This window comes from Lepisosteus oculatus, chromosome 23 (assembly GCF_040954835.1).
Source record: "Lepisosteus oculatus isolate fLepOcu1 chromosome 23, fLepOcu1.hap2, whole genome shotgun sequence".
Taxonomy (NCBI): domain Eukaryota; kingdom Metazoa; phylum Chordata; class Actinopteri; order Semionotiformes; family Lepisosteidae; genus Lepisosteus; species Lepisosteus oculatus.
In genome coordinates this window covers 6645566-6671700 of record NC_090718.1, presented here as the reverse complement: position 1 = coordinate 6671700, position 26135 = coordinate 6645566, and the positions used below count along the sequence as shown (strand labels likewise).

At 37.4% G+C, this 26135-nt stretch overlaps 2 protein-coding genes across 4 annotated transcripts in view; one reads left to right on the top strand and one right to left on the bottom strand.

Annotated features, from left to right (window-relative positions):
• Positions 1 to 2680, bottom strand: part of LOC107075678 (uncharacterized) — a 686550-nt gene extending 683870 nt beyond the window's left edge. The window contains exon 1 of the mRNA XM_069183079.1: positions 2577 to 2680. The gene's annotated coding sequence lies outside the window, so the exon portion shown is untranslated. The remainder of the gene's footprint in view (positions 1 to 2576) is intronic.
• opcml (opioid binding protein/cell adhesion molecule-like) overlaps positions 1 to 25663 on the top strand; it is a 583981-nt gene extending 558318 nt beyond the window's left edge. For 2 of the 3 annotated variants that reach the window (XM_015337696.2, XM_015337695.2), the window contains 5 exons: positions 15246 to 15380; positions 17069 to 17189; positions 18368 to 18406; positions 18876 to 19027; positions 21061 to 25663. In XM_015337696.2, coding sequence (XP_015193182.1) covers positions 15246 to 15380; positions 17069 to 17189; positions 18368 to 18406; positions 18876 to 19027; positions 21061 to 21161 — 548 coding nt within the window. In that variant the 3' untranslated portion in view covers positions 21162 to 25663. The remainder of the gene's footprint in view (positions 1 to 15245; positions 15381 to 17068; positions 17190 to 18367; positions 18407 to 18875; positions 19028 to 21060) is intronic. The other variant, XM_006642302.3, reaches the window with a different exon arrangement.
• Positions 25664 to 26135: the final 472 nt, after the last annotated feature.

The following is a 26135-nucleotide window of genomic DNA, read 5'->3' as shown; positions in this document are numbered from 1 at the left end:
GGAAGATAAATATTTTTTAAAGTTCGCAGCACTTCCAGGCAAAATCCAGGGCATGCTGGTATAGTGTCGTTTGTACTGGTCTCTCAATTGATTTCAGTCTGCAAATAGTTCTAGAGAAGGGCACTTCCAAACATTTTCAGGATTTATCACTCCTTTAGAATATTCACATTTTGGATATTCAAGTGAAAATTCTTAGTATTTAGGTAATATACACCCTATTGCTAATAATAGAATTTTATAATTAAGTCAAGACTCAACAACAGCCTAATTAAACAAGGAAGATGACAAGATTCTACAGGGAAATTGCATTTAAAAATATCTGCACAAACATTCCCCAGAAACAACAGGATCAAGTCATCTTAGTTACAGTGCCAACACTGTAAATCCTTTTTGATTTGTTTGCTAGTTGTTTCATAAACCTTGTGATGAGCTCAATATAAAGTAATGTAGAACTTTTATATTGTTCTTTTTTTCTATTTGCATTCAATTAAACTGCTGTACGTTGCTGGTCATGGCCATTCTCCCATAGATTGGCAGACACCATGTTTCTAATTTAAGACAAAAAGTTCTCTACATAATTAAATCTACTGACTAATTAACAATGTGCTGTTCAGAATTCAGAAGTTTAATTAAAACACAAAAAAAAATGTGTGGATCGTCGTGTTGTCATTGATATAATCAAAATGTTTTGTCTCCCATTTCCAAAATATCTTTTTAAAGTTTCAAAGAAAATGAATACCCATGCAGTGATGTTTTCAAGCACTGAAGTCCCCAAAATGCCCTTCAGTTGCTTAATCTTGATGAGTAAAATGACAACAGAGGGTACAATGTGACCATAGAGTCATATTGTACAAGTAGTCTACTGAGCAATGCTGATACGTACAGTAGTTTGTCTCATAACAGATGAACATTCTTGTTCAATAAAAGTACAACTTTTAACATCACATACCGTGACTTAAGATCTCAACAGTCTATTGCTAAATCTAGGTACATTTTTAAAGATACAGAAAAAAATATTTACAGTAAATGTTAAGCAAGTGTATAATCTAAGATTAAATCCATGGCCTGTATAGCAACACTATAATTACTTTATTATGCATTAAACCATGGATCTTTTCTCATAATTTATTAAAATCCGCATTTAACGATTCAATGTTTCTCCATCTCCTGGCCTCATTATGTTGGAAAAGCGTAAGTAAAGACTTTATAGATAAAGTGCATTACATTTAAATGTCTGTTACTGTAGCCTTTAATCTGGAGGTGATAAATCGTCCTTGTTCAAGTGATTATTTACACAATACCCAGATATTGAAAATAACAGATCAGCAAATGTGTATGCAAAACCTATGGATTTCTTTTCACTTTTCAAAAGGTCGACTAATTATTTATCACTTGTTAGAAGTAGCATATACGAAGAAGACTGCTTCCTTTCTGTTCTGTCAGAGGACAAGTAAAACATTTTAAATAGATGTCTCATCCTTCTGAGTTTCAACCTCCAATTGGCAATGCATGTTTTAATAGTATTATTTGTAGTATAACCAGTCAGATACTGGATATGTTCTCCTAAAGCTTACAGTACTTCCTTTCCTCAAATCTCAGAAAATAGTTATTTACACATTCACCCTTCTAATGAAATGATCATTCCCTCACTGTTGTAAACAGATTACCTCAAGTGGGAACAAAACCACTGCTATAAACAAGTGTACAGACTGAGTAACATGCACTAGGTTGTCTTCAGTGTGTTAGGGCAGTGAGTTGATAGAAACACTGACTTTCATGTCTGTAGAGGGGGTTGATTTAAAACTGGGGGAAAAAAATATACAGTAGTTAAAGCATGAAGAAATACCAGCCTACTTATTTCCTAAATTGGTAAATGAGCTTCATGAAAAAAAAAAAACACATTTTGTCAGCCTCTGAAAACTTCTCAAGGGATTTTATGTAAAGTGTGCATGAGCACACAGAAGAGAAGATACAATTGGGTGTCCACAACTCACTAGTAGGGTGGCCAACTTAATATCTGCACACCGAAGAAACTTATTTTCTCCAGCCCTAGACTAACAAACATCCATTGTCTCTTATTTAACGCTATTTTTAATAAGTTTTTGAATATGTTATCTTTAAAATAAAAAAGGGCCACTTTTGTGTTCAGTACAGCCCCATACCAGAATACGGGAGCTTGGTTTAAAAAATACAAACGGAGAGCTGTAAATATTGTACAAGTCAGTCAGGTTTGGTTAATAGTTAAATAGAATCTCCTTGTACATAAAAAAGTCTAGAAACATCTGCAACATTATTTCAGTACAAAACCTTGCAGTGCCTGTTGTCCGACAGACCGTTGTCTGGAAACATTGTTGAATTTTGAACACCGTATTTTAGAATTTAGCGGAAAAACATGTTCTACAATGTTTCAGAATAGCGTACTGTGACTATCGACATCCTTATTATTTTTTTTTAAATAACAACGTTTGCATAAAGATGTTTGAAAACAATTTTAAAGTAGCGTGTTACAGTATCCTGTTCTCAGCAGGGTCATTATTTTTAATTACTGAAATGTTCCTTTTAAAAAAAAAACTCACGTCTGCTGCTCCGCTATACTGTACAGTACTTCACTAGAAATGGTGGCTCGCTGAGATAAAGCAAAGTTAACGCTGCATAAAACGTTTGACTTTCCAGTCGCAGAAAACTCGACGTTTGTAGAAATTTTCAAATGCGCACGTGTAGGGATCCCACGTGCCTTCAACCTCAAAGTTCAATAAGTAGGAAAAAGAAGCCTTATTTTTTCATTTAAACCTTTCATTTTCCTTTTATTCAACTTTTAGGGACAAAAACACCTCAACTCATGCTGAAAAAATAAATAGCTCCTGCTTAATTGTTTTGTTTTGTTTGTTAGTTTTTTTTAAAATATGAGTTGTTTCCCTAGAGGAAAGCGAAAATGTAATATACACCAAGTTAATGCTCCAGCTTTCGGTTCGCTTGCACTAAAACGAGAATCCTTGGTTTTTTTTAATGAAACTGGGTTGTTTTACCTTGCTTGTTTTTACCTTTATAAAAAATACATTCATGCATAAATGAATTTGGACATTATCTTATTTTGTTTTGTTCCTCGGTTTTGCAGAAATTATTGAAAAATGATCCACTTGTTTACCATGAAAATCTGCGTGGTCTCTTAACAAAAAAAACATGCATTCATCTCAAATGTACAGATAACTCATAGGTGCTTTAAACTGAGTTCCTGAAAAGAGTGATGAACTTGAGCTAAAATCCAGTTTATTAGAGAAGTTAAATGAAACTACTATTTTTTTTTTTCAGCAAGCAAAAGCAACATGTGGTTTTTCATATACAGTAACTGGATAAAGGATGGCCTTCATACATATAGAAGTGAATAAATATTAATGTACAGTAAATACAAACCTAAAAATCTAAATTCTTAAAGATCAATTCCAAATCAGAATCTGCTGTTGGGAGTAGGGAAAGAATGCTTTCACAGTATGCTATCAAGGATGCTATAGTGGACTTTCAGAGACACAGGCCAAACACTCCCAGCCCACTCAGTATTGATGGAAAAGAAGTGGAAACAGTCACCAGCTTTAGATCTTTGGGAGTTCACATCTCTAAAGATCTAACCTGGACTGTGCACACTGACTCTATCATGAAGAAGTCTCAGCAGCGCCTTTACTTCTAGAGGTGTCTCAAGCGATGGGGGATGCCAGCACCTGTGTTGGTGAACTTCTACCGCTGCACCATCGGGAGCATCCTCACCAACGGGATCACCGTGAGGTATGGCAACACCTCGAGAGAGAGAGGCACTGCAGAGAATGGTCAATATGGCCCAGAAGATCATCGGCTGTGGTCTCACCGAGATTAAACAGCTCTATGAGGACCGCTGCTGTGGTAGAATTCTGGCCATCACAGAGGACAGTCACCACCCCGAGCATGAGCTCTCCACCCCACTGCCCTCAGGCAAGAGATACAGTACAAGAGCATACGGACACTTACCACTAAATTCTTCAATAGCTTCTACCCACAAGCAGTGCGATTGGTGAACACATTTAGCCATGCCCCTCGGACCACACCTACACCCTCTAACTCATTATGATTTCTTATTTATTTATTGCACATCTCCTGTCATTGTTTACACGTCTGCATTGTTTGCATTCAAACTGTTTACTTGTATACTGTCTTGATGCACTGTCTGCACTTTGTGTTTTTACACTTGTTTTAACAATCGAGAGACTTTCTGTAAGTAAGAATTCCATTGTACCAGCATGTGTACCGGTCACATATGGCAATAAAGTTCAAGTTCGAGTTCCCAGGTCAAATATCTGGGAGATACCTCAGAGGAACTGTGAAAGTCCTATTTCATGAAGCAAAGGGAACTTTTTTTAAACAAAATAAAGGCATAGATCAGTTCAACTTCCATTAAGCAGTTCTGATTTCTATTTTTTCTTGCACACGGTTTCTGAGTCTCAGAGTCCGACTGAATTGTTTACCATCCATTACCAAGGTCTTGGTACAAGAGATGCGACTAAAGAAACATCTGTAGCTAAAGAAACAGTAATTCACAAATTTAATCTTCCTGAAAATCGTGATCATTTTTACTATTGACATTTTGTTGAACAGACCTACAGTGGGTAAATCCATGCCTTTATGTGGAATAACATTTATCAACATAGCTGATCAACGAGTTCTGCTGTTAAAGCCACAGGCTTCTCATTTTTGTGCTAACTGCTGGAAGGAAAGCAAGCTGTCAGTGTGTGATGCTCATTTTGCACAGAGCTGCATTAAATCAAATCGATGCCAAACACAGTTAATAAATATCCAAAACTTGAATACTTTACTTTTTTAAAAACATACATGCATAACTAGAGCGATCAAAGTTTCCTTTGATGTGCAGTATACTTCAGCTCTAGGTCTTCACTAACTATTTGAATACGTAAGGAAAAAAAAGCCCTTCAGTGCTCATAACTGGGAAATGTACAGTAGAAGTTGCCAAATAATTTCACATTAATACTGCTCCCTATTTATGTTTCTAAGCCTCAGAGTCCATTTGTTTCTTCTGACACTAATATTTGACAAATTATGACATAATAAGTAAAACCCCTGTGCCGGCTGTGTGTTTCCCAGTTCACCAGTCACTTCTCTTCTCTACACTTAAAAAGACAAATCTGAAAAGCTGCCGCCTGAAGTGTGCAGCACAGGGATTTGTGGGACTAACAAGTGACACGCAGCTTTTTAATACAGACGCAGGCTGGCTTTGAAAATTGTGCTCTGCAAAAAGTGCTCCCGCTTTTCTAAATGTAAGAGGTTGTGTTTAGAGGTGTAAAATTGACAAGAGACAAAAATGCATGTGGAAAATGTTCCTCTTGAGCAGATTTTCATTTTTAATCTCATTTAGCAAGCAAATATCTTAGCAACCATGGAAATGTTTAGTACATCCCATTATGACATTGTGACATTAATAATTACATCGTTTTCTTACATTTGCATCGCCTTTCTCATACTAGATTCAAAACCTCTTGACAGTACGTACTGAAGTGCTGCACTTATTGTGCACCAGCAGGTCATGTGATGATATGAGAATTTACTCAGCCAGTTGAGATCAGGGAGAAATTTAGTTAGGCTGGATCGCAGAAGCCTAAACCTGAACTTTGCTGGGATACTGGGATTTAAAACCCCTTCTCTCATAAGCAGTGCTGTGGGATTTAATGGACCATTACTGTATATAGCAAATGCTCGGGACTTCTCATTAACCTCTCAGCCAAAGCATAGTTTTCCCGATCTCCATATAGGAGCATCCGCTTGGAAATTGTGGCCCAGAGGGAAGAGCGCGTACAAGCACAATCGATGGCAACCTGATTTCCTCTGAGGTTTTCCATCCCAGTATTAACCAGGTTCAGTTTTGCATTGCTGTTAGAACAATCTTGTGCACATCGCACATGACAGAGACATAACTGAAATATACAGTATATTGCCTGGGCAGGTTTTGATTTTTTTACAGTGCATTTACACTTGACACAGTCTCGTTTTCAGTTTTAGTCCAGGAGTTGGATAGCTAGTGTGAAGATCAGGGTTCAAGCATGATTCATGTCACATAATGTACAGAAGCAGCATAGGGGTCTCAAGTTAACTCCAGTGCATAAGCAGATGGTCACAAAATATAATGTAGGGAAGCCCAATTCAATAGTTTTCTTTGTAAGAATCCTAAGAAATATAAACTGTTGCCAACGAGACTCAATGAGGCCTTTTAGCTCCAGAAGTTCAGTCAGCTGCTGCAATTATAACCACTACAAAACAAAGGACACTTACTGTACATCTCGAGGTTTTCTTAACATTGAGAAAACGCATGCATACATAATGCAGAACATTGAAAATTCTGGATTTTTTCATGCAAGTCTCTTGTCTTTTTTAATGCTTCAGCTGTATGCTGATGCCGAATGTTCTGTGTAATTGTTAGGCTGAATTTGTTCCAGTCCATTTATTTTGGTGACATAGTGAGTTATCACCCTATGTGCAGAGGTACAATCCCTTACTGGAGCTGCTGAGTGAGCAATCCTACTTTGGGGAATATCTCTCGGAAGACAGCCCTACCAGTCCACCTGCTTCCCATACTGCCAAACACAGCACACAATCATTCCTCTGCTATCTCAACACTTCCCTGCCCTTATCTCTTTGGAAAAGGATTGTTTTTTCCTTTAAGAACTTAACCGCAGCAAAAGCAATTACCTAGGAAATGTCTTTACAACTTTTCATTGTGTTACAGATTAGATTAAATGCATGAAAATAGAATGTATATAGATATAGACATGTAGAAAGAGAGAAGTATTTGACACAAAGACAGATCTGTGGGGATTTGAAGAGGACAGGGCAGTCATACAATAAACATGTAAATACTAGGCTTAAGAAGGCTAGAAATGTGCAGTCATGAGCACTATTGTGCATTATCTATAGTGTGTACAATGAAAAATCTGCAAGAATTAAGCTATTGTTCACTCCACACAGTCATCACCTGCAATGTAGCAGAGATCAATCTACCACCCTTGGATCTGTCATATCCCCCCTCACCCAATGAGTTTTTGACATCTCTGAGATTACAGTGGTATGTGAATGTGCCTGCAGCCAGCTTATGCATTTTCAGACTTGTCAAGTGACAACACGTGCTGTGTTGTCTTTTGTGGCGTGAAATAGTGGTGATCTGAAAGGCTGAAAAGACAAATCTGGGTACCTTTTACACCTATGCCCTGTAGTACTGGCTGAAGAAAAATGAAGGATTAGAAAACGTTTCAGAGCAGAATGATTCTGCTTTGACCTGGCTAGTCACCATGCTTGAACCCTGCTGAGAATGTGGCAAGAGAGTGGTTTGTTCTTAACCAACCCCTGTGAAATCACGGTATACAAGTGTACTGACACTTTCTTGGGAAAACTGAGGGCCAGGAACAGGCACCAAACAAGGTTTGCTAATGTTGTGAAACAACAGGTGAAAACATTCCTGCCTTTACAACAAAGTATTATTGCCACACATACTTGCCAAATACTCTCAATATTAATGAGCTTTGTACCTATTTTATAGATAACCATCTGTTCATTTGATCTGAATGGTGCTATACAGTACCATTACATTATGTGAACGTATGGTATATACTTCAGACATTCACACTGCAAAACTGTCCTTTTCTGAAACAATATGAAAAGTGCAACACTGAGTAAAAATATTTAGTGGTGTTTTTTATACTACGTAGGTTTGATGACAGTTGAGTTTAACATTTTTCTAGTCATACACTGATGCAACTTTAAAGGAATCAAATTTGTAGCTTAAAACTGTATGTATACAGAGATACAGCATTAACATGCTTCTTTCAAGTAGCTTTCATGTGCATATGGTTAATTAACAAGTATTGTACTAATTAGTCATTTAAAGAAAAATAATAATATTTATCTGTATAATTTTTGCTTTGTATCGAAAAACAACAAAAAACACTTTAGAGGTCTGTGCAACTTACAATATTAGTAACCAGCAATTGTATATGATTGTCTAGCTAATGCACAGTGAAATAATGATGTGTGATTTCAATGCTCTAGCCAGTTTAACAAACAATGATTTCACCTCCAATTACACCATTAAATATGCTTAATGAAAGCTTGCATTTCTTAATGGATGACACTTTTTACTAGTTAAACTTCGCATTAACAAAAAGATAGAGGCTGCTGCATTTCCATCACATAACCTTTAAAATTAATCATTTGACAGCAACAGACAAAAGCTAGGAACCTACCGTTTGTAAGTCTAATGAGATAATGCTAATGAAACAGTGTTGTTCCTGCATTTGACATTTCCACTGATTAGAAATTGGAAATCTCTCACCGAATGTGTTATTCCATCCCAGGTCTTCAGAGAAATTACTGGAATTGATGCACGTGTTTGTGTGTGTGTTTGTGAGTAGGAGCAGTTTGTGTGAGAACACTTTATATAAATGCTAGTGTTACATTGTAAAATGCTTCACCACATAAGTGTGGTATGTGTAGAAGGACTTTTCTGTTACAAATGTATTAAACAATTCAAAACTGCTGACACTCATATACTGGAATACCTAAAATGTGATCTCAACAGCCATGTGATTAATGCATGTGTGGTAATATTGAACTGTAAGCTTCAGATTTGTGATTGGAGTGCTTCCAGGAAGACTATCTGAAAAAGGTAATCAAGTCTTTTGGGGAAAATAAAGTAAAAAAAAAAATCAGTCATTACATTGAGATTTGAAAATTCACACAGTGAAAATGCTACGAGTGTAAACAAGAAAAAAATAGAAATACAACATCAAGCATTTTATAATAATAATAAACTTTATTTTATATAGCGCCTTTAAAGGTGGCTTCTCAAAGCGCATTTTAGTCTTTTAGTTGTCACAACTTACAAGTTTATGCATGTCATGAAAATGTACCTGTACTTCTGCATTTCTCCCAATAGCCTGTCAAGCTTTTTCATGGTGTGAATATTATTCACACAGTTTGTACAACATTATGTAAAAACAAACTTTAACAAGTAAAAACAAATGTTTTGCAAGGTAAAACATACCATATACCATTAAATAGCAAGTGTACTATAATGAAGCATTTTGTGCAATACTGAAATATACAGTGGATTGATAAATACCTCTGAGTAAAGACATTTTTGTTCAGGAAATATGTACTATCCAAATAAAGGTTTCTGTAAATTTGTTCAGCATTACACACAAAGCTCACAAGCACTTACAAAAGAGCCTCAGATTTCAACCAAAACCTATAAATGAAAGAATATGTACTACTACAAATATGTATGCTATTATTAAATATATCCAGAGATTTCTTCTATAGCAAACCAAATAAAAAAATGAACAAAATGAAATTCGTTTTTATCAGCCTCCTCCAAGTAAGTGCTTAAAATGCACTTTTCCAAGGAAAAAATTCTTTACAGTATGACATGAATTACAATAATGAATTACATTTTTAAACCTTTATAAAATATGCAAACTACATAAAACAAAATACTTGAGGAGAAAACTGGATTTAAATTTTTTTTCACTGTTTACCAGTGGTAATCCATCTTTAAGAATGAAAACATTTTCATTTTTCAAATACAAAAAAAAGAGCAGATGAGAATCCAAGGTCATTCTGTTTAATAATTCATACTCTGCACGACCACTGAGATTAGGCATGGTGTGCGACACTAAAATGAGTGTTAGGCTAAGCAATTTCAGTGCTTTATAACAGCAGCCTAATGTTGATTAAAACACATCAAATATAAAGGAGCATTGTATTGGTTTTCTGTATACCTTATACCATTTTAATGTAAGATTTACACATGTAATTCAGGTATACGTCTTGTGATAAAGCTCTGTTATGTTGCAGAAACAGAGTGATCATTCACAGATGAAGAAATAAGACTCTAACTCGTGGGCTTAATCTCAGTCTTATATTCTCTCCCATTTATAATGTTTCATTAACCCCACTTCTGTTCATACATCTAAACCCCTTTCAATTGAACTTCCCCCCCTGCCTTTACAAAGACCAGTTAAATCTATAAAAGTGACTTTTGTTAGTTATTTTATTATTAAGACTTAGAATTGGCAGTTGTGCATTTTCAAGTGTTGCCACTTTAAAGATAAGAATAAAGAAGTGTCGACAGACCTTTCCAATCCGCTGGGTTCTCGCTGACAGGGTTCTGTATCTGAAGGCACTAAGGAAGTCACAAGGTTTGTGGTGTCGCTAGGATCCCATAGACCCCCTGCTGACTAATTTCCACCTTATTATGTCAGTGCTCAGGCAGTTGCTACTTTGGATATTCTGGACAGGTGTACCTAGTGACATAACCCCAGCTCAAACCCAAGACACCTGGATCACAGACGTACTAGCATCTTATCAGTTGATCTTCATTTGTCACTCACCATTACATTAATCCCTCAAGTGGATTCATAGTCCAATCCCTATTTTTTTACATGTAAAATTGCAGATTCCCTTTTCCCAGCTATTGTTGTCAGATTTCATTCCAGCTACTCGGTTGAAATTCAAGTCATGGAAGCAAAAGACGGAGCTCAAAGAGAGGGTGTTAATAATGCCTCATCATTTTGTTAGAGGCTTAAAGCATAAGCAATTTGAACAGAATCCACTCATCCGAAATAAATTCTGAAACACGGACCATAGGAAGTCAATATCTGAGGTTGTAGGAAGTCAAATGAAAGATGCACATCTTTCTCCAAGTTCCGCTAGATTTAAACAAATCATGTTATCTAAAACTTTGATTGGCTAGTTAAAACTATGAGATATTTTGATCTGCTCTTCGCATTTTTTTTGTTTTAATTTGGCTATTAAGGTCAAGGGAAAGAAAGTCGACTGGCAGCCAGAGAAATGTCTTGGCATAATGTGCCTATGAAGTAGGCCAAAATGGCCTCATTCATTTCATAACATCCAAGGCGTGTGTGCACTGCATTTGCTTTTGCCAAGGTCTTCTCTTATACAGTGGGTCCATCTGCTTGCTGGTAATCAACAGTCTGCACACTTTTTACAGTATATGTTTTTTTAGTCTCCTTAACAGGCTCTCTCGGCTTAATCCTTGCCACACACAAATCCAATGCCAGCCATGTTTTTCAGTCTTTCAGTCGCCCCATAGAAGCATCTACAGTATGACTTTGTTTCACTGGAAATGTTGCTCTTGGCCCCCAGGCTTACCCTGGTGTTTAAAAGGAGCTGTGAAAGGGGTTGCCTTGAGGAATGCTTTTTTGTACATATACTGTAGGTATATACTGTAGGTATAGGTTCTAAGCTGCTGGACCACCATCTTGTTAACTTGTCTGGCTGAAAAACATGACATTTCTGACCAAAGATTACTGTTGTCAACACCCCCCCCCCCTTCACCCACAAGGAATGAACCAGGGAGGCAGCTGCAAGAGTGCATTTGGGTTGGAAGGAGAAGGCCTAGAAAAGATGGCTGCAGAACTGTGGGCAGCCAATGACTATTTATATGGTATATGGAAGAGAAAGAGTGAAATCAGAATTTAACTGCTCCTGAACATCTGTTAAATAACATCAAGGTGACACCGAGTCTCCAGCCCTGATCCTGCAGAGCCTTGCTCTTTCAAGTGTTATTAGTATATTTTGTCAATGGCTAGAAATCAATATCAAAGATATGTCTATTATCAAAAGCATGATGTTGATTAGGTAAAATAATTGAGTCCTGGAACAGAAATGAAAAACACAAGGTCCTATGACTTTTCAGGACAGGGCTGGAGGCCCACGTGGAGCTAGATCAGAACTGGCCAGCCTTTGGCCAGAGTGACCTATGGTAGTCATAAATTGGATAGCCCTGTGGTAGAATTAAGTCCTCAAGGGCCACTGGTCAGCAGGTTTTAAGGGTCTTGTTAAATCTCAAGCTTCTGAAGACCAAGCTTAGACATGTCCAGCTAAGCAAACAATGATTTTAGTTTGGTTAGGACTCAGGTTAGAGAACTGGAAACCCTGAAGACTGCACTCCTGCTTTAGAAGTTTACTCCCATGAATGTCAGTTAAAGTTCTAATATCCATAACACGACTATAATAATATAAAAAAAGTAACATAACTACAGATGCTTTTAGCTGACAATTTACAGCATTAACAATGAACAAAAGTTATTATTTTTTCCCCCCAACATAACGATACCCTTATGTGGTCATGTTTAAAACCCATAGTACAGCTGTCAGGCAAAGGCTTATGTCTAATATAACTAATTACTTAACTAGAGCAAATTAACATTTGTGCTGCAGCTCTTCAGCTATTGCCAAGTCGCAATCACAGACTATCTCCTGGACATTGCCACGTTCCGCAGCAGAGTTGTCAACCTCTATGTTCGTGAAAGTCTTGCTCCAAAATGCACAAACTTGGCAGGATTTTGATTTTTTGATGAATACTATATTCTGCAACCCAATTTAAAAGACCCCAAGCTAGGATTAGTTCAGGAGGGAATAAAAAGGGAAGTACAGTATTCAGAGTCTTTGATTTATCATTAAAAAGCATTGAGAAATGGGGCCAGGCATTTAAAATTACAGATAAGGAATTCACATCCAATGGTAATGCACGTGTAACATGCACCACAGAAAAAAAAAGAGCTGTCAAATAAGTAGGGTAGGTCCTAAAAAGAACAGATAAAAGTTAGAGAAACCTATATACTGAATTTCTATGAGCTATTACAGTAAATGCAAAGCTGCCTAGTAATGAATTCATTACTTTGAATGATAAATATTGGGTGCTTTTAGCAAAGGAAATAGTAATGTGTGATAGATCAATCCATAACAGGCTCCCAGATGCAGCTCATTTATTCATGCAATTGACAATAATCTTGCACTGAACTACAGTAAATTTTTTTTCAGCTGCAATGAGTTACATTTACAGGGACAGACATACAACAGGTTAATTTTGTGTCTAAGGGATGGCTACGGCTGTCATTTCCCTGTCTTTTTCTAAAGTTACACTTCAGTTTGAATGCCTGCCGATTAATGCCTTTCCTGGAAGTAGAGATCATACGGTATATCAAAACCATACTAGTGCACTCAAGTGCACCATACTGAACAGTATGTATAGATTGCAATGCATTTTGATCATGCTTTTCAGCAATGTTTGTACATGATGCAGTTGTTAAAGAATATATTTTAACAGGCGCTGGCCAACAACATCTTGGCTGCTGCGCTGTCACAGCACTTTGTTTTCTGGAGTCTCTAATTGTCAATGTTCTTGAATTAAGATTTGAAAATATACAGCAGTTCAATATTCTATCAGTTTGCCATTAGAAACACATGTCAGCCATTTACATTTAAAAGGTATGAATACAGGGGCTGTAAAAGTTTGCAGTTCTCACCTTAGATAGCCGAGAAAGATCTACAGTATAAAGGTGCCCTCTTTTGAAATGTGTGAACTAACCTGACCAATTTTTTCTGCTCTAAGCATCTTCAAAAGATGATTAACCACTAAAAATGTGAACTGATGAAATTGTCATACCGATAATCACAATATTCAAGGAGCTCCATACAATATTATAAAGCCATATATTTGTGGTAAGAGTTGTTGTGACCCATGACCTATCGCAAAAGTACACTGTAAGGCAGTCTGCTGCAGGACAAAGACAATTTATATCACCATTTAATTAAGAGAACTAACTAGCATGTCTTTGAAAGGTGGCAGGGAACCATAGCACCCATAAAAAAAACACTCCCCAATCCAAATAAATCCAGGATCCAACCTGTGCATCCCTCAATTAAATTTTAAAAAGAACAAAGTAACAACTATTGCATTTTATACTATATAGATATAATTAAGATGAAATACACAGGTACAGTACATGAGAATGCATAGATTTTAGTTTATTTTATATCATAGGGAACCTTTCACTTCAGTAGTGTTTGCTCTTTAGTTAGCAGATTACTTTTTCACGTGCATTTGTTTTTTCATGCTTCACAAATAAGTTCATCTTGGGCATAGAAGATCATGTCCTTCTCTATGGTTTTTGGCATTTGAATACCTACCGTGTAACATTTCCCAATGTGAAAGATGAAAAAAATAAAACAGCAAAAAAAGTCAGTGTTTCAATTTTGTATCAAATTCCCAAAGCTTCCAGAATCTATAGATTCTAACTCATTAAAAATATTGTTTTCCAGAATAGTAATATACTCAACAGCATATGTGTCCTTTTTTTCAACTGGTGCAAAGTTTTTGGTAAACATCTTAATAAATTCACTAAGATTCAGCCCGTTGAGATTTCAAATTCCAATATTTTTTTTTTTTGTTCTTCAAGTTCAGGTTTCAGATCTTGTGCGTCTCTTTAAATTCAAGCTCTGCAATGAGAGGACCACTCGGTTTGAGAACTATAATGATAGCGTGTTAGAGCGTGATGACCCAGGCTGTTCGACGATCCTCGATTAAAATAATGGAGAGTTTGCATTAACTGGCACACACTGGTCGGTCATCTCGGGACGAAAAAATGCACCTTCAAGCAACTCCCTGTTGCTCATCAGACTTAGAAGGTCCCATCAGTGAGGCGTCACTCCGTCTGGGTCAGATATGACATTGGTTAGCAAGAAAAAGCAGCTTTATTGTCGGTTTAGGAGGTTTAAGGAGCTTTATGACGTGTTGTGTTGAATTTTAATATTCCCTTTGCCTGAAGGTAGGGGATTAGTATTTCTTGGGCACTGTTTCATTTTTATAGCCTGTCTCAGTTCGTATTCCTCCACCTCATTAAAAGCCAATGGAAAGAAGGAGTTGCTATGGCAATGCTTCGTTTAGTGATACACAAATGTTCAATCAACATCACTTTTTGTTGGCAAATGGAGTACAATGCCTTTTCATTTACTAGGAACTTCAACTAGTTTCTACAACTTATGTCAGAGCGTTTTTCACAATATTGATTTAACCTAAAAATCTCTCAAACGTTCCTTTCTGCTTTCCATTATTAGACTCATTATTGCAAAAGTTACCATGGTCTTCAAACCATGTAAGGATATGTAAGGAGAAAGGAATCCTTAACAGAGATGCGGTTAACTTTTTCATAAAAAGACTGGGATTTTGAGTGTGCCTATTTTAATCTATTTTCTATGACTTTTCAAATTTTATTCCAATATAGTTTTACACCAGAGTTCAGAGCACCTTATCCAGCCATTCATCTGTAAAATCCTTCGTTTCTTCGTTGAAGGAAGATGAGAGGAGGTTTATGATTCTGCACGAATGATCTTTTCCTCTTTTTTTGTTCCAGGCCAGAGATTTGTCAATGAGGGAGAATACCTGGAGATCACGGAAATTTCCAAAGACCAATCTGGTGTATACGAATGCAGCTCGTCCAATGATGTTTCAGCTCCAGACATCAGGACAGTACGCGTGACAGTAAACTGTAAGTTAAATAAAATCTCTCCAGCAAGTGTTTTTTGCATTTTGATAGATATTTAGTAAGCCTTGATTCATACTTTATCCTGTACACACAACAATTAAGGTACATTAGATAACATGCAAATACAGTATAAGTGATCTGAGGATATTATCCAGCTGTGAGGGTACTGGCTTTGACAAAGTAGTGTATTCCATACATCCACAGCCTTTAAACGGCTGTAAAGAAGTGCTTCTTGGTCTTAGATTTAAATTAAACTAAATTTGTTTCCATTTGCAGCTACTGGTTCATGTTTCACTGTTGTGTCTAAAGAATCCATCAGGTTGACTTGATCAGCGCCTTTGTGGATTACAAATCCTGTATGTGAATCAGGTCCACTCAAAGGTTTTCCCTGTTTAAGACCTAAAGAAGACTCACTTCATTTAGTCTGTCAGTGTAGGGCATTCCTTTGAGCCTGGGGATGCATCTAGTCAATTGTCTTTTGACTGATTCTAGAGCAGCGATCTCTTTTTGTAATTTGATATCCAAAATGATAACCAAGTCCTTACTAGTGAATTGCATAGTAGTATAGTAGCATATTTTCATTTAAAAACAAGTACCTTTGTTTATATAATCACTTTGCCTATGTCATCCCCCTGCATCCAGCATAAAACAAATATTATTCCTGGCATGCCTGTGTGAACTGATTTCTGTACACAATGAATAAATAGGTTGGCAGACTCCAATAATCAACCCAGTTATCCAGACCACGTTTCGGTTAAAAATTGATTGAAATGTGGCCTTATGCCACCTGAATAAAACCTGCATATACAGTAGGTGATGTGATGCTACAACTGTCATACTCATTTACAATTACAGTTCCAATATACAGTAACAGTTACACATTGTAAGTACCATGAGGTTTGTCTTTTACTGCACGTCTGAAGGTAGAAGGTGGTGTTAAGGACAGTATTGGAACTGGGCTTAAGAACATTCTAACTTTCCTGCGGTCTCTTTTGGAAATATCTGTAGTACCAATAATAAAATCTTAGTCTAGCAAAGTGTGTAGCTTACTGTACATGAAGGTCTTAGGCTGACTGACATGAGGCTCCTTATAAATGAAGCATGACCCATGATTACGGAGTTAAATCCAACTTTCAGCTTCTGAGTGGCTGAACCGGTAAAGGTTGAACACTAGGATCCAAGGCGCTGGATCAACGCTAGGTTGAACGTTAGGATCGAACCTGCATGACGTTACTAGTGGCTATAACCAGGAATCAGCAAGCCACAACAATTGGCTAATCACTGCCTGGGGGGGGGGGGGTATTGGCCAGCTAGGGGTATCTCAGTACCCAGCGATGCAGTGAACCCCAAGGCTTCCCAGGCACGTTGCAGGGTTGCTTTGCTCTTGTTGAGGGACTTGCACCCCGTTCCCATTCTCGCCTGTGCGTGGTTACAGAACTTGAAGCAGGGAACTTAGAAGAGTAAAGGGCACACAGCCAGCAGTTCCAAGTTGGAGGTGTACAATATATAATCAAAACTAACTGGTACAGTAGTTGCTAAAGGCTTCAATCTTATTCTCATTTATCTTTAGCATGGGTACTGTAATTATTGGTCACTAGTAGCACTAGCAGTAACACTGCCTGCAGTAGTAGCAGTAGTTATCACCAGCATCATCATCACCGTGTGTTATGTGAATTGGACATGTCTTACAGATCCACCTTACATTTTTCATGCCAGAAGCAGAGGAGCCCCTCTGGGTCAGAAAGGGGTTCTTGAGTGTGAAGCTTCAGCTGTCCCTGTGGCTGATTTTGAATGGTATAAAGAAGACCGAAGGCAAGTACAGAGTCATAGAGAAGTATAGCCTGATTTGCACATTTGCACATTTGTCAAATCAGCATACAGTAATCTCTGCACCATATTGTGACTGTAAAAAATATCCCTAAATGTCTTTATGTATTTTATTCAGCAAATCAATCGCTATCCTATTTACAGTAAAGCTGCACAAACAGTGAAAAGAAAATTCAAGCATTGCCTCTTAAAGAAAGAGTAGAGTGGATCTTATTGTGAGGACAGTTTATAAGTCTTGGAAGGCAGAAAGCGGCCATTTACAGGTACAGGTATTAGCATTTGAATTGTATCCATCAGCTAAAAAAAGTGTTACGCATAAAAACTAAGTAATGTTATTTTAAATATTCTGAAATGAAACCATCACATAAACTTTAAAAGTACAGTACACTATGAATAGCACTGCAATTATCAAGGAAAATAATAAAAGTTAGATTTCATTCTAGGCTTGACAATCGATAACATTAAATTGTAGGAAACATCCAAAATCCAATTTGAAAAATTGCCCTTTCCATATAAAAAGCATGAGCAAACAGCCATTCCAATTACATTTTCACACGTTAGAAGCACAAGAATTTTCTTCTTGTACTGCACTGCAATTAGAAAAAGAATACAGGTGTATATTTCCATAAAAAATATTTCCGCTTTTTCCCCATGAGCATCTTCATATGTCCAAAGTAGCTCAATTAGACAATAGATTACCCAATTAATTTTCCACAAGTGTGTCAAAACACCTTCAGGTGCAAAACAAAAATTCACACATAACACTGCAAAAATAAGCTGTGATGAAGTATGAAGACCAACAAAAATAAGGAAATTAACACTGAACACAAACCATGCACCAGATATCACACTTAACTTGTTAAGTTCTTGAAATGCAAAGAGTATAAAATACACCACAGATGTTCACACATTTAAAAAGGTTTACTTCAGGGCATACTCAACATTTAATCAATTCCAGTCATCACACATAATTAGATTTAATTTAAATAATCCAAAAAATGTAAAGCACTGAGACCAACCATCACTTCCACATACTGTTTTTAATTATTCATTCCCTAGTTGTTTTTATCCTCAGTGAAGAAATTCCAAGTATACATGTTTAGTATTTTCATACATTGTCTTTTCCAACATGCCCCCGGCGTCTGACATGAATGCTGTTTCAGTTCGGACAGGCAGAGGTTAATATACAGCAGCAACGAAAAGTAAGCAAAACAATGTTTTACCAGTGGAACGTTCTTCAATTTCAAATTCCAGTCGAAGGAAGAAAAAGCAATAAGAAGGCCTGAGGGTGCAGGTGATGAGGGGAATAAAGAAATGGAATTTTTGAATTTGCCTCCGGGACTCCCATCTCTATCCTCTTATTTTCACCTGTCCCCATCCCCTCCCATTCTCATCTCTCCCTGTGTTTTCCCACCTGTTCAGTCTGCCCCGTTCACCTCCACGTGCCAGAGAAAGTTGCCAAAGCATCATACACTGTCTACCTGCTTTTCAGTGTGGAATTAACCTCTGCTCTTGCACACTGACGCCACTCCCCCCTCATTCTATAAACCATCTCTGTCTGGGTTTTGCCGTGATGACCGGAATGGACCACACGCCTGCCGAAACCTACTGTGTTGAAAAGGTGCTGGTTCTGAACTGCCTTGGCGTTACAACGGTGTGTCGTTATTCCAGGCTCTCCAACGGACTGAACGGGGTTAAAATTGAGAACAAGGGCAGGCAATCCATGCTAATTTTCTTCAATGTGTCTGAAGAAGACTACGGAAACTACACCTGCGTGGCAATGAACATGATGGGAATCACAAATGCAAGCATCATTTTGTATGGTAAGGGTATTGTACTGTACACAACTTATACATGTATTTTAGAACAGGACAGATGTTACAGGGCTTGTTGGTACTTAGGCCTGTTAGAGATAGTAATGTCACCCTCTTGGAGCCAGAGTAGAACCGAATTCTCCCACGGTTGAAGACCCAGGCTTGTGTCATAGTCGAGCTCACTGGTGCCGGGGGGAACCCTTACAGTTGCAGCTCCGATATCAGTTGTGGTCTCTGAAAGGAGCTGCTCTTCCCACATACAGAACGCTATCAATCACTTTTTACATTCACTTTTTATCTTCAACTCTGAACATGGATTTAAGAACTGGAGAAAAATGAAAAGTTTGAGTTGAAAATCCCCCCCAGTTGACAAGCACGTGGGCCTGGCCTTCACCCAGGGAGCGGTATTTGGCTAACGAAAGGCGTGTATTCGACAGTGACTCAGCGCTGAACTCCATTCTAATTGGCTGGCAGAAATGTCTTCCTTGAGTAGTGTGTTGGAATAGATGCAGTTCCCTTCAAAGAAGGAAACCGGCAGGAGGTCCAGAATGTCATTATCACCACTGTACAGGATCTGCGCACTGAGGCCGCAGGGTAGCGCCCTGAAACAATTTTTGACTGGAACGCAAAGTCCCCTTTTAATGTAAGAGTTCTGAAAGGGTCTCCTGCGTGGCTGAAATACAGGTTTTAGGTTATCAAGCCCACAGCGGCAGTCCCTTTTAAAAGGAGGACAACTGAGCAGCACCAACTTAAGCTCCACAACTCGGTCCTGCCCACAGCAGAAAGACAAAACCAACGCAAACTAAACAAATAATTTTAAACACGAGGGGTAAAATGATTCATCGCATGTCGTGTCTCATGAAAAAAACAACTAAAGGGGATAAAATAACTGATTTTGTGACACGCAGTAACTTAGCAACTAATGAATGCAATTTGGACCCAAATTTGCCTTCAAAAGGAAACAATAGCAGAGAATTCTGAAGCGTTTACTGTGGCACAGCCATGTCAAGGTGCCGTTCAGTATAAAAATGAACCCTTGAAAAAGCCTGACAGACTTAACTGCTTGTGATTAAAATAGTCAATCAAAAACCCTGCGCATTCATTCCTGCAAACAATATCGTGACACAGGCTCCTTTTTTGTGGATAATTGCCCAGACAGTACTTTTTTTTTCCTAAAATGAGGTTATAAAACCTTGCACCTCAGAAAGGCATTTGCGAAGGAGTCACCTGACGGTTACAATTACAATACCCCGGAGTGACCAGCTGAAAGAAGACGGCCTTGCTCTGCCCACTTAAAGACCATTCTTCAAACTGTCACTGACCGTGCCTCTTGTTTTGGGGGGGGGTGGGGGGAGAAAAAGTTGGTTTTGAGAAGTAAACTTTTACACTGGAAAGCTCAGTGTTGAGAGAGAGGGATTGTAACAGCAGACTGATCAATGAGAAGCACAACAAGAAGAGAGTGAACAAAGGATTTCTCACCTAGCTTTTCAAGAGACATCATAATGTTGAGGAGGAAAAGCACTGGCGGGTTTTAAATATACCAGAGAACGGGTCTGAACAAGATGGGAGCAACTGGCAAAGTACAGCAGATAAATGAACAAACATACCAACAGGTTTGGACAGCACAATGTGGGTGTGCAGAGGGTGAGAGATCATGAAGATTGCCAGTTCCAGAGAGTTTTCAGGGCCGCGATAGAAACGCTCAAAATGTTGACCTCAGACAGGATCAAAACGCATGGTGATCAGATCCGAACACTTGACTAATTCTTTGATGTGGATGGGAGCTGACTGCCAGGTTTCCTGGTAAAAACCACTGCATTTCTTGGCTGAAATAGGAATAACAATTAATTTGGGTGTGGGGAAAGGGAAGGAGGTTACACAACCACCAATGAAGTAAGAATGAGATGAAGGAATAAGAAATGGGAGCTGAAATGGAGCGCTGTACAGATTGTGCAGCATACAGCAGATTTATGTGGTCTGTGTTCTCCTCTCATTTCATAGCTCAGAGGTTAATTGCTTTTCTTTTTCTTCAACACCTGCAGGACCAGGAGCAGTTCATGATGTGAACAGCGCAGCACTTTCTCCACACAACTTGCTCAGCCTACTCTTGACTATCATTTTGCAGTACTTTCTCAAGTTTTGATGCAGCAGTGACAGCATCCAGCCTCTTCAGCATTACAGTACGACAGACTTTTAGTTCCAAACGAGCAGTGGAAACCCACCAAAAAGAGATGTTTTGCAATTTTTTTAGTATTCAGCCCCACAGTAAAATTGGCAGTGTTTTGGTTCAGTGTTTCTTTTATTTTTTTGAGGGGTGGTGGGAGGGGTTACTGACTTTAGGCATAACTATAGAATGTGTGGCTCTCCAATCTAATTTTTTAAGGAAAACAGAAAAGCAAAACGAAACAAATCTTGAGCCTCATGTTCATTATTTTGTCAAATGGTTTTGCTTAATATTGCAGTTTTATTCAGATCAGCAATGTGTCCTGTCCTGTTTTCTCTCTGTAAAATAAAGTAAATATAATCCAAATTTAAATAATAAAAAGGGTGAGTACTAGAGCAGAAACATCTGTTTTACCCATCTGAAACTTGTACACCAACTGTATCAAAACACACAAAAGCCTAATAAAATAAGCAACAAAAACACCTTACATATAATGAAATCTGCTTCATTTTCATCATTTGAAATGTTTTCTTTGACAGTTGTATGTAGCAAAACATTAACATGATCCTGATATCAATACCTAACAATTCCATGCATAACTTGTGACAATTCATTAAAAAACTGTTCTAAAATGAATAGCAGTGTCAAATACCATTCAGAATTAAATGCAACAATATACAAAAATAATAATCCACTACATAATGTATCCATCCATAATTTAAAAGTGTTATCATGGGAGAAGTTATTTTAAACTGCTTTTGTCTAAAGTCATTTGTCAGCTCTGCTAAGTTTACTTGCTGACAGAGGTGTTCAAGACAAAGGCTGCTCTTCTCTTATCGAATACAGGTTGAAGCAGAAGATACAGTAAGTGAGAGTTACAGAGGTCACAGCAAGGTGTTACCTAGCTTGCAAGGCTGTGGTTTGCTTCTAGGCTCTTGATCTTATTTTCTTTTAATCGAGGTAATATATGATCATAATTTGGAAGCTGGTGAAAAGAAAATCGGAAAAAAAAAATTAGAAAGCCGAATAGGGAATGAACGCAGAATGTGGCAGAAATGGTTGTGCTTGTGCTGGTAATTTGTTTTAGTGTGAGCACAAAGTTTAACTGTAATGTACAGCAGATCACATTAAGAAAGTGCTTTGACATGGGCAGTACTACATGGATATAATATGTGGTTTTAAGTGTTTTTTATTCATATAAAGGCAAAAAATAAGTATTGGTCAGTGTTTGCCCTTCAGACCCACAATTCCATTCCTACAGTAACTGCAAATTAAGTGGGTACTTATTGTATTCTGTTAGGGTGCTCACTCTTAATAGTCTGAATAATATTGTAAGAACGAAAAATGGAAATAAATTACAAAAAAAATGTCTGGAATGTAATGTAAAGTCTAATGGTAGCTTCTTGTGTGTTAATATTTTGTATATACAGTAAATGGAAAATTAAGATGAAGGTGCAGTGTCTTTGTATTTAATTTCAGCAGTTTCTGCCATTAGCATTTTAGTCCACAAGTCTCCTTTAACGAGCAGTCACTGAGCTCAGCTTGAACTGTGTCCGGGGGGGTTATCTCATGACACACAAAACTTCACCACCTCCCAGTTTCACAACTGACGCCAGTGCCACACAGCCAAACGCTACTGTAATGGGGACATCTGTTGCTCGACAGTAAGCTCTCTTTGGAATAATTCTATGGTATCTGCTGCCATTCTGTACATATAATGAGAGACTGCACCTTTAATATTCTTATTTATATAAAATTAATCAAAATCATTCACTGGTACAGATGATCACCCTTACAAAGCCTTACTAGAATAAAAATCAACACCTTTCTGATGAATTTGGGTTCCTTCCAGAAAGCACTGATAATGGCCATGAGCAGCACTCAAACAAACACAAAAGAAGAGACAAGGCCGTTTTATGGAGCGTGAAGACTGGAATTAGGCTTCATATCTTGGGAGTGCATTGCCCTCCGTAAGCACTGGCAACTGTAGCAAAGACTAATGCACAGGGCAACTGGGCCAAGGATGCGTCTGAAAAGATCCTACTCCATTGAGCAGGAAAAGCTAATGCTTCAAAAGTGTCAAGAGCTATTGGCCCAAAGTTAGCAGTTGTCGACTCTGTTTTGGTAAGGCCTTGGGTGATAAAAACACCATTTAAAAAAACTTGCTTTTCTGAAATACAATATACAAAACATTTCATTACATGTAATTGTCATAATATACCAACAGCATATGCTGTACAGTATGTCAGCATTAGTCAAACAATAGATCTTCCTATCCACTCTAGTGTAAATCTTTGATACAACATGTTTTAAAGATTGAATTAATTTGGATGTTAAAGAATTAAAGACATGGTTACATACAGTAAATTCTGTATAGGACACGGAAGATCCAATATTTGATTACACTTGCTGTAAGATGTCACTGACCACAGCAGCTATAACATCAATCCCTATCGATGCTAGCAGACAAGACCTTCTCATACTGTACTTGCACAGCCAACTTGAATCAAGTCATAAAATTCTACATTTGTGAATTTGGCTACTGAAGCCACATTTTTTTGCTTAGACTCTTGTGGTTGAAAGTCCCTTAAAGGAATGCTTGACTTTACTAGCATGCTACAGAGAATAATACCTCTCAAACATTTTGCTTACCACTCATTCCAACCTGGAAGCAAGGGGGTTGGTTAGGTTTCTGTGCATTGCGGTGCATGAGTACCCATGGAATAGTGAGGGAGAGTGTTTACAATACAAAGCAGGACCTTTTGACTTCCTGAATTTGCTAGATCAACTTATGCAGTTAGACTCACCACTCTTGGTGTGTAATGTTATTATATTGCAGAATGGTTCTCAAAAACATGGTATGTAGATTTGTTTTCAGAAACATAAAAACTGCTACCTAATATAGTACTGTAAAGTATATGAGTTTTTAATACAGGCACTAGCCTTACATACCCATTCCCCCCAAACCCAAGCAGCACTAATACGTTGCTGTTCTGAAAAGACATCTACAGTAGCATGTGAGAAAAACAGATTTATTTTAATATACAACAAGTCCTAATGGCCAGACTGCAAAGATACAGTACGAAGTTCGCTCCTTGCTGGCCCCAGTTCACCTACAACCAGACCAGCGTTGTGAGTTATGACTGTTTCTTTTGTTGCGGAGCATGATTAACTATTATTGGGCATAAAGAATAAAAACTGTATGTGCAAAGTTGAAATTAATCCTTTAGGTTGCATTGCAACTGACAGGCTCATCTAACTGATTTAGACAACACATCTGTGATGTGTAATCTGCATGTAATACAGTTTGTACATTTGCTTTTCAGAAACATTTTTATAGTTATTCCATCAGTTCTATTATGTATTTAGTATTGAGAACTAGATCAAGAGTTTCAGTAATGAACAACGGAGCCATGTTATAAAAATTATACAACATTCTTTATCATGCTAGCAAAGCTAAGTGTGCCTTAATTTCATGTGTTTATTTAAAATGAAGTAGTACAGAAAGACAATGTAATGAGCCAATGTATACTAGAGTAAGCCAACAACAATGGTAAAACTTATAAGCATTAAGATAGAATACTAAGTTTTGTATGAAAATTATGTATCTTTGTCATGTTGTGAATTCTAAATCTATTATGAAGGCTCGATTTCTTGTTTTGGAAAAGTTCCAGTATATGTATGGTTTGGTCCTCAAACCAAGAAATATATTGTGGAGTTCCATCATCCTGTTTTGTTCACACACCAATGTGAATAATGTCTCCATAAACTTTGCTTTTGTCTCAGACCATTCAGGTATGAGAAATGGTTCCAAAAAGTCATAATTTTATCAAAGCTGTAAATAACAATGTCCACCGTTATGTATGGTTTCTGTAAAAAAACAGGTCTCTTGAACTGACATTGGTTAATTCTTTTGGGTTATAACAGAGAATGAAGTAAAACCCCCATCATCTACAGCACGTAAATCACACATACAGTATTACTCTCCATCACTCTCGCGGAATTCTGTCTTGTCCTTTTGCCTATAGCTCTGACATGATGTTGGTCACAACTCAACAAAAGCTGCTCTTATCTAAATGACAACTGTGTGGGTGTCCATTTGTGCCCTGTTAAAGTACTTTGATGAAAGGGTGTTTGTCCAGAAGACTCTATAAAAGATAACATATCATTCTCCTTAAGAAATGCCTTGTTTCAGAACAGACTACATTCATTCTCGATGATACATGCATTACAAATGTATTATATACATAAAAAAAATATATACAATATTTCATACAGTATTTTGTTCTGGTAAGGCTGTGTAGAGTATTTAAATAAATTGTAAATGTTTCATGACTCTTCTTGGCAAATGCCAAAAATGAACATACTAACTTAATTTTGTGCATGTTATGGCATAGTTGTATCTTTTCTATTTGAGAATGAGTAAGAGATGGTTGTAACTGTGCAGTGTAATAAAGTTTAATGAACTTTTTTAAATGCTACTGACTTTCTTATTACACAGACGTTATTTAATGCGAGGCATTCTGGTCATTGGATTCAAATGACAATCTATACAGAAGTTATTTTCAGATTATTTTTATTTGCACAAACATAAAAAAAATCTGAAGAATACCAAATGAAAATGTAAAGACACATTTAAATATTCAAACGCACCACATACAGAACAACAAAATATTTTCAATAACTTATACAATGAATAAATCAAAATCTGCAGAAAGGTACACATCCTAAATTTGACATGAACCAGTACAGTATATAAGAAATGCAAGCTTGATGAGAAAGAAAAAGTATTGAAATTTAGTTAAATGTTAATGACATCAGCATACTGTATTTGCTCAAATTCCAATGACAAATATAGACCACTGTGCTGAAGAGCTCCCATTCAATTTCTTCACTCTGTAGGACAGAGGTCCAATTTTGAACCATTGAATAGAAGCTACACCTGGTCATGTT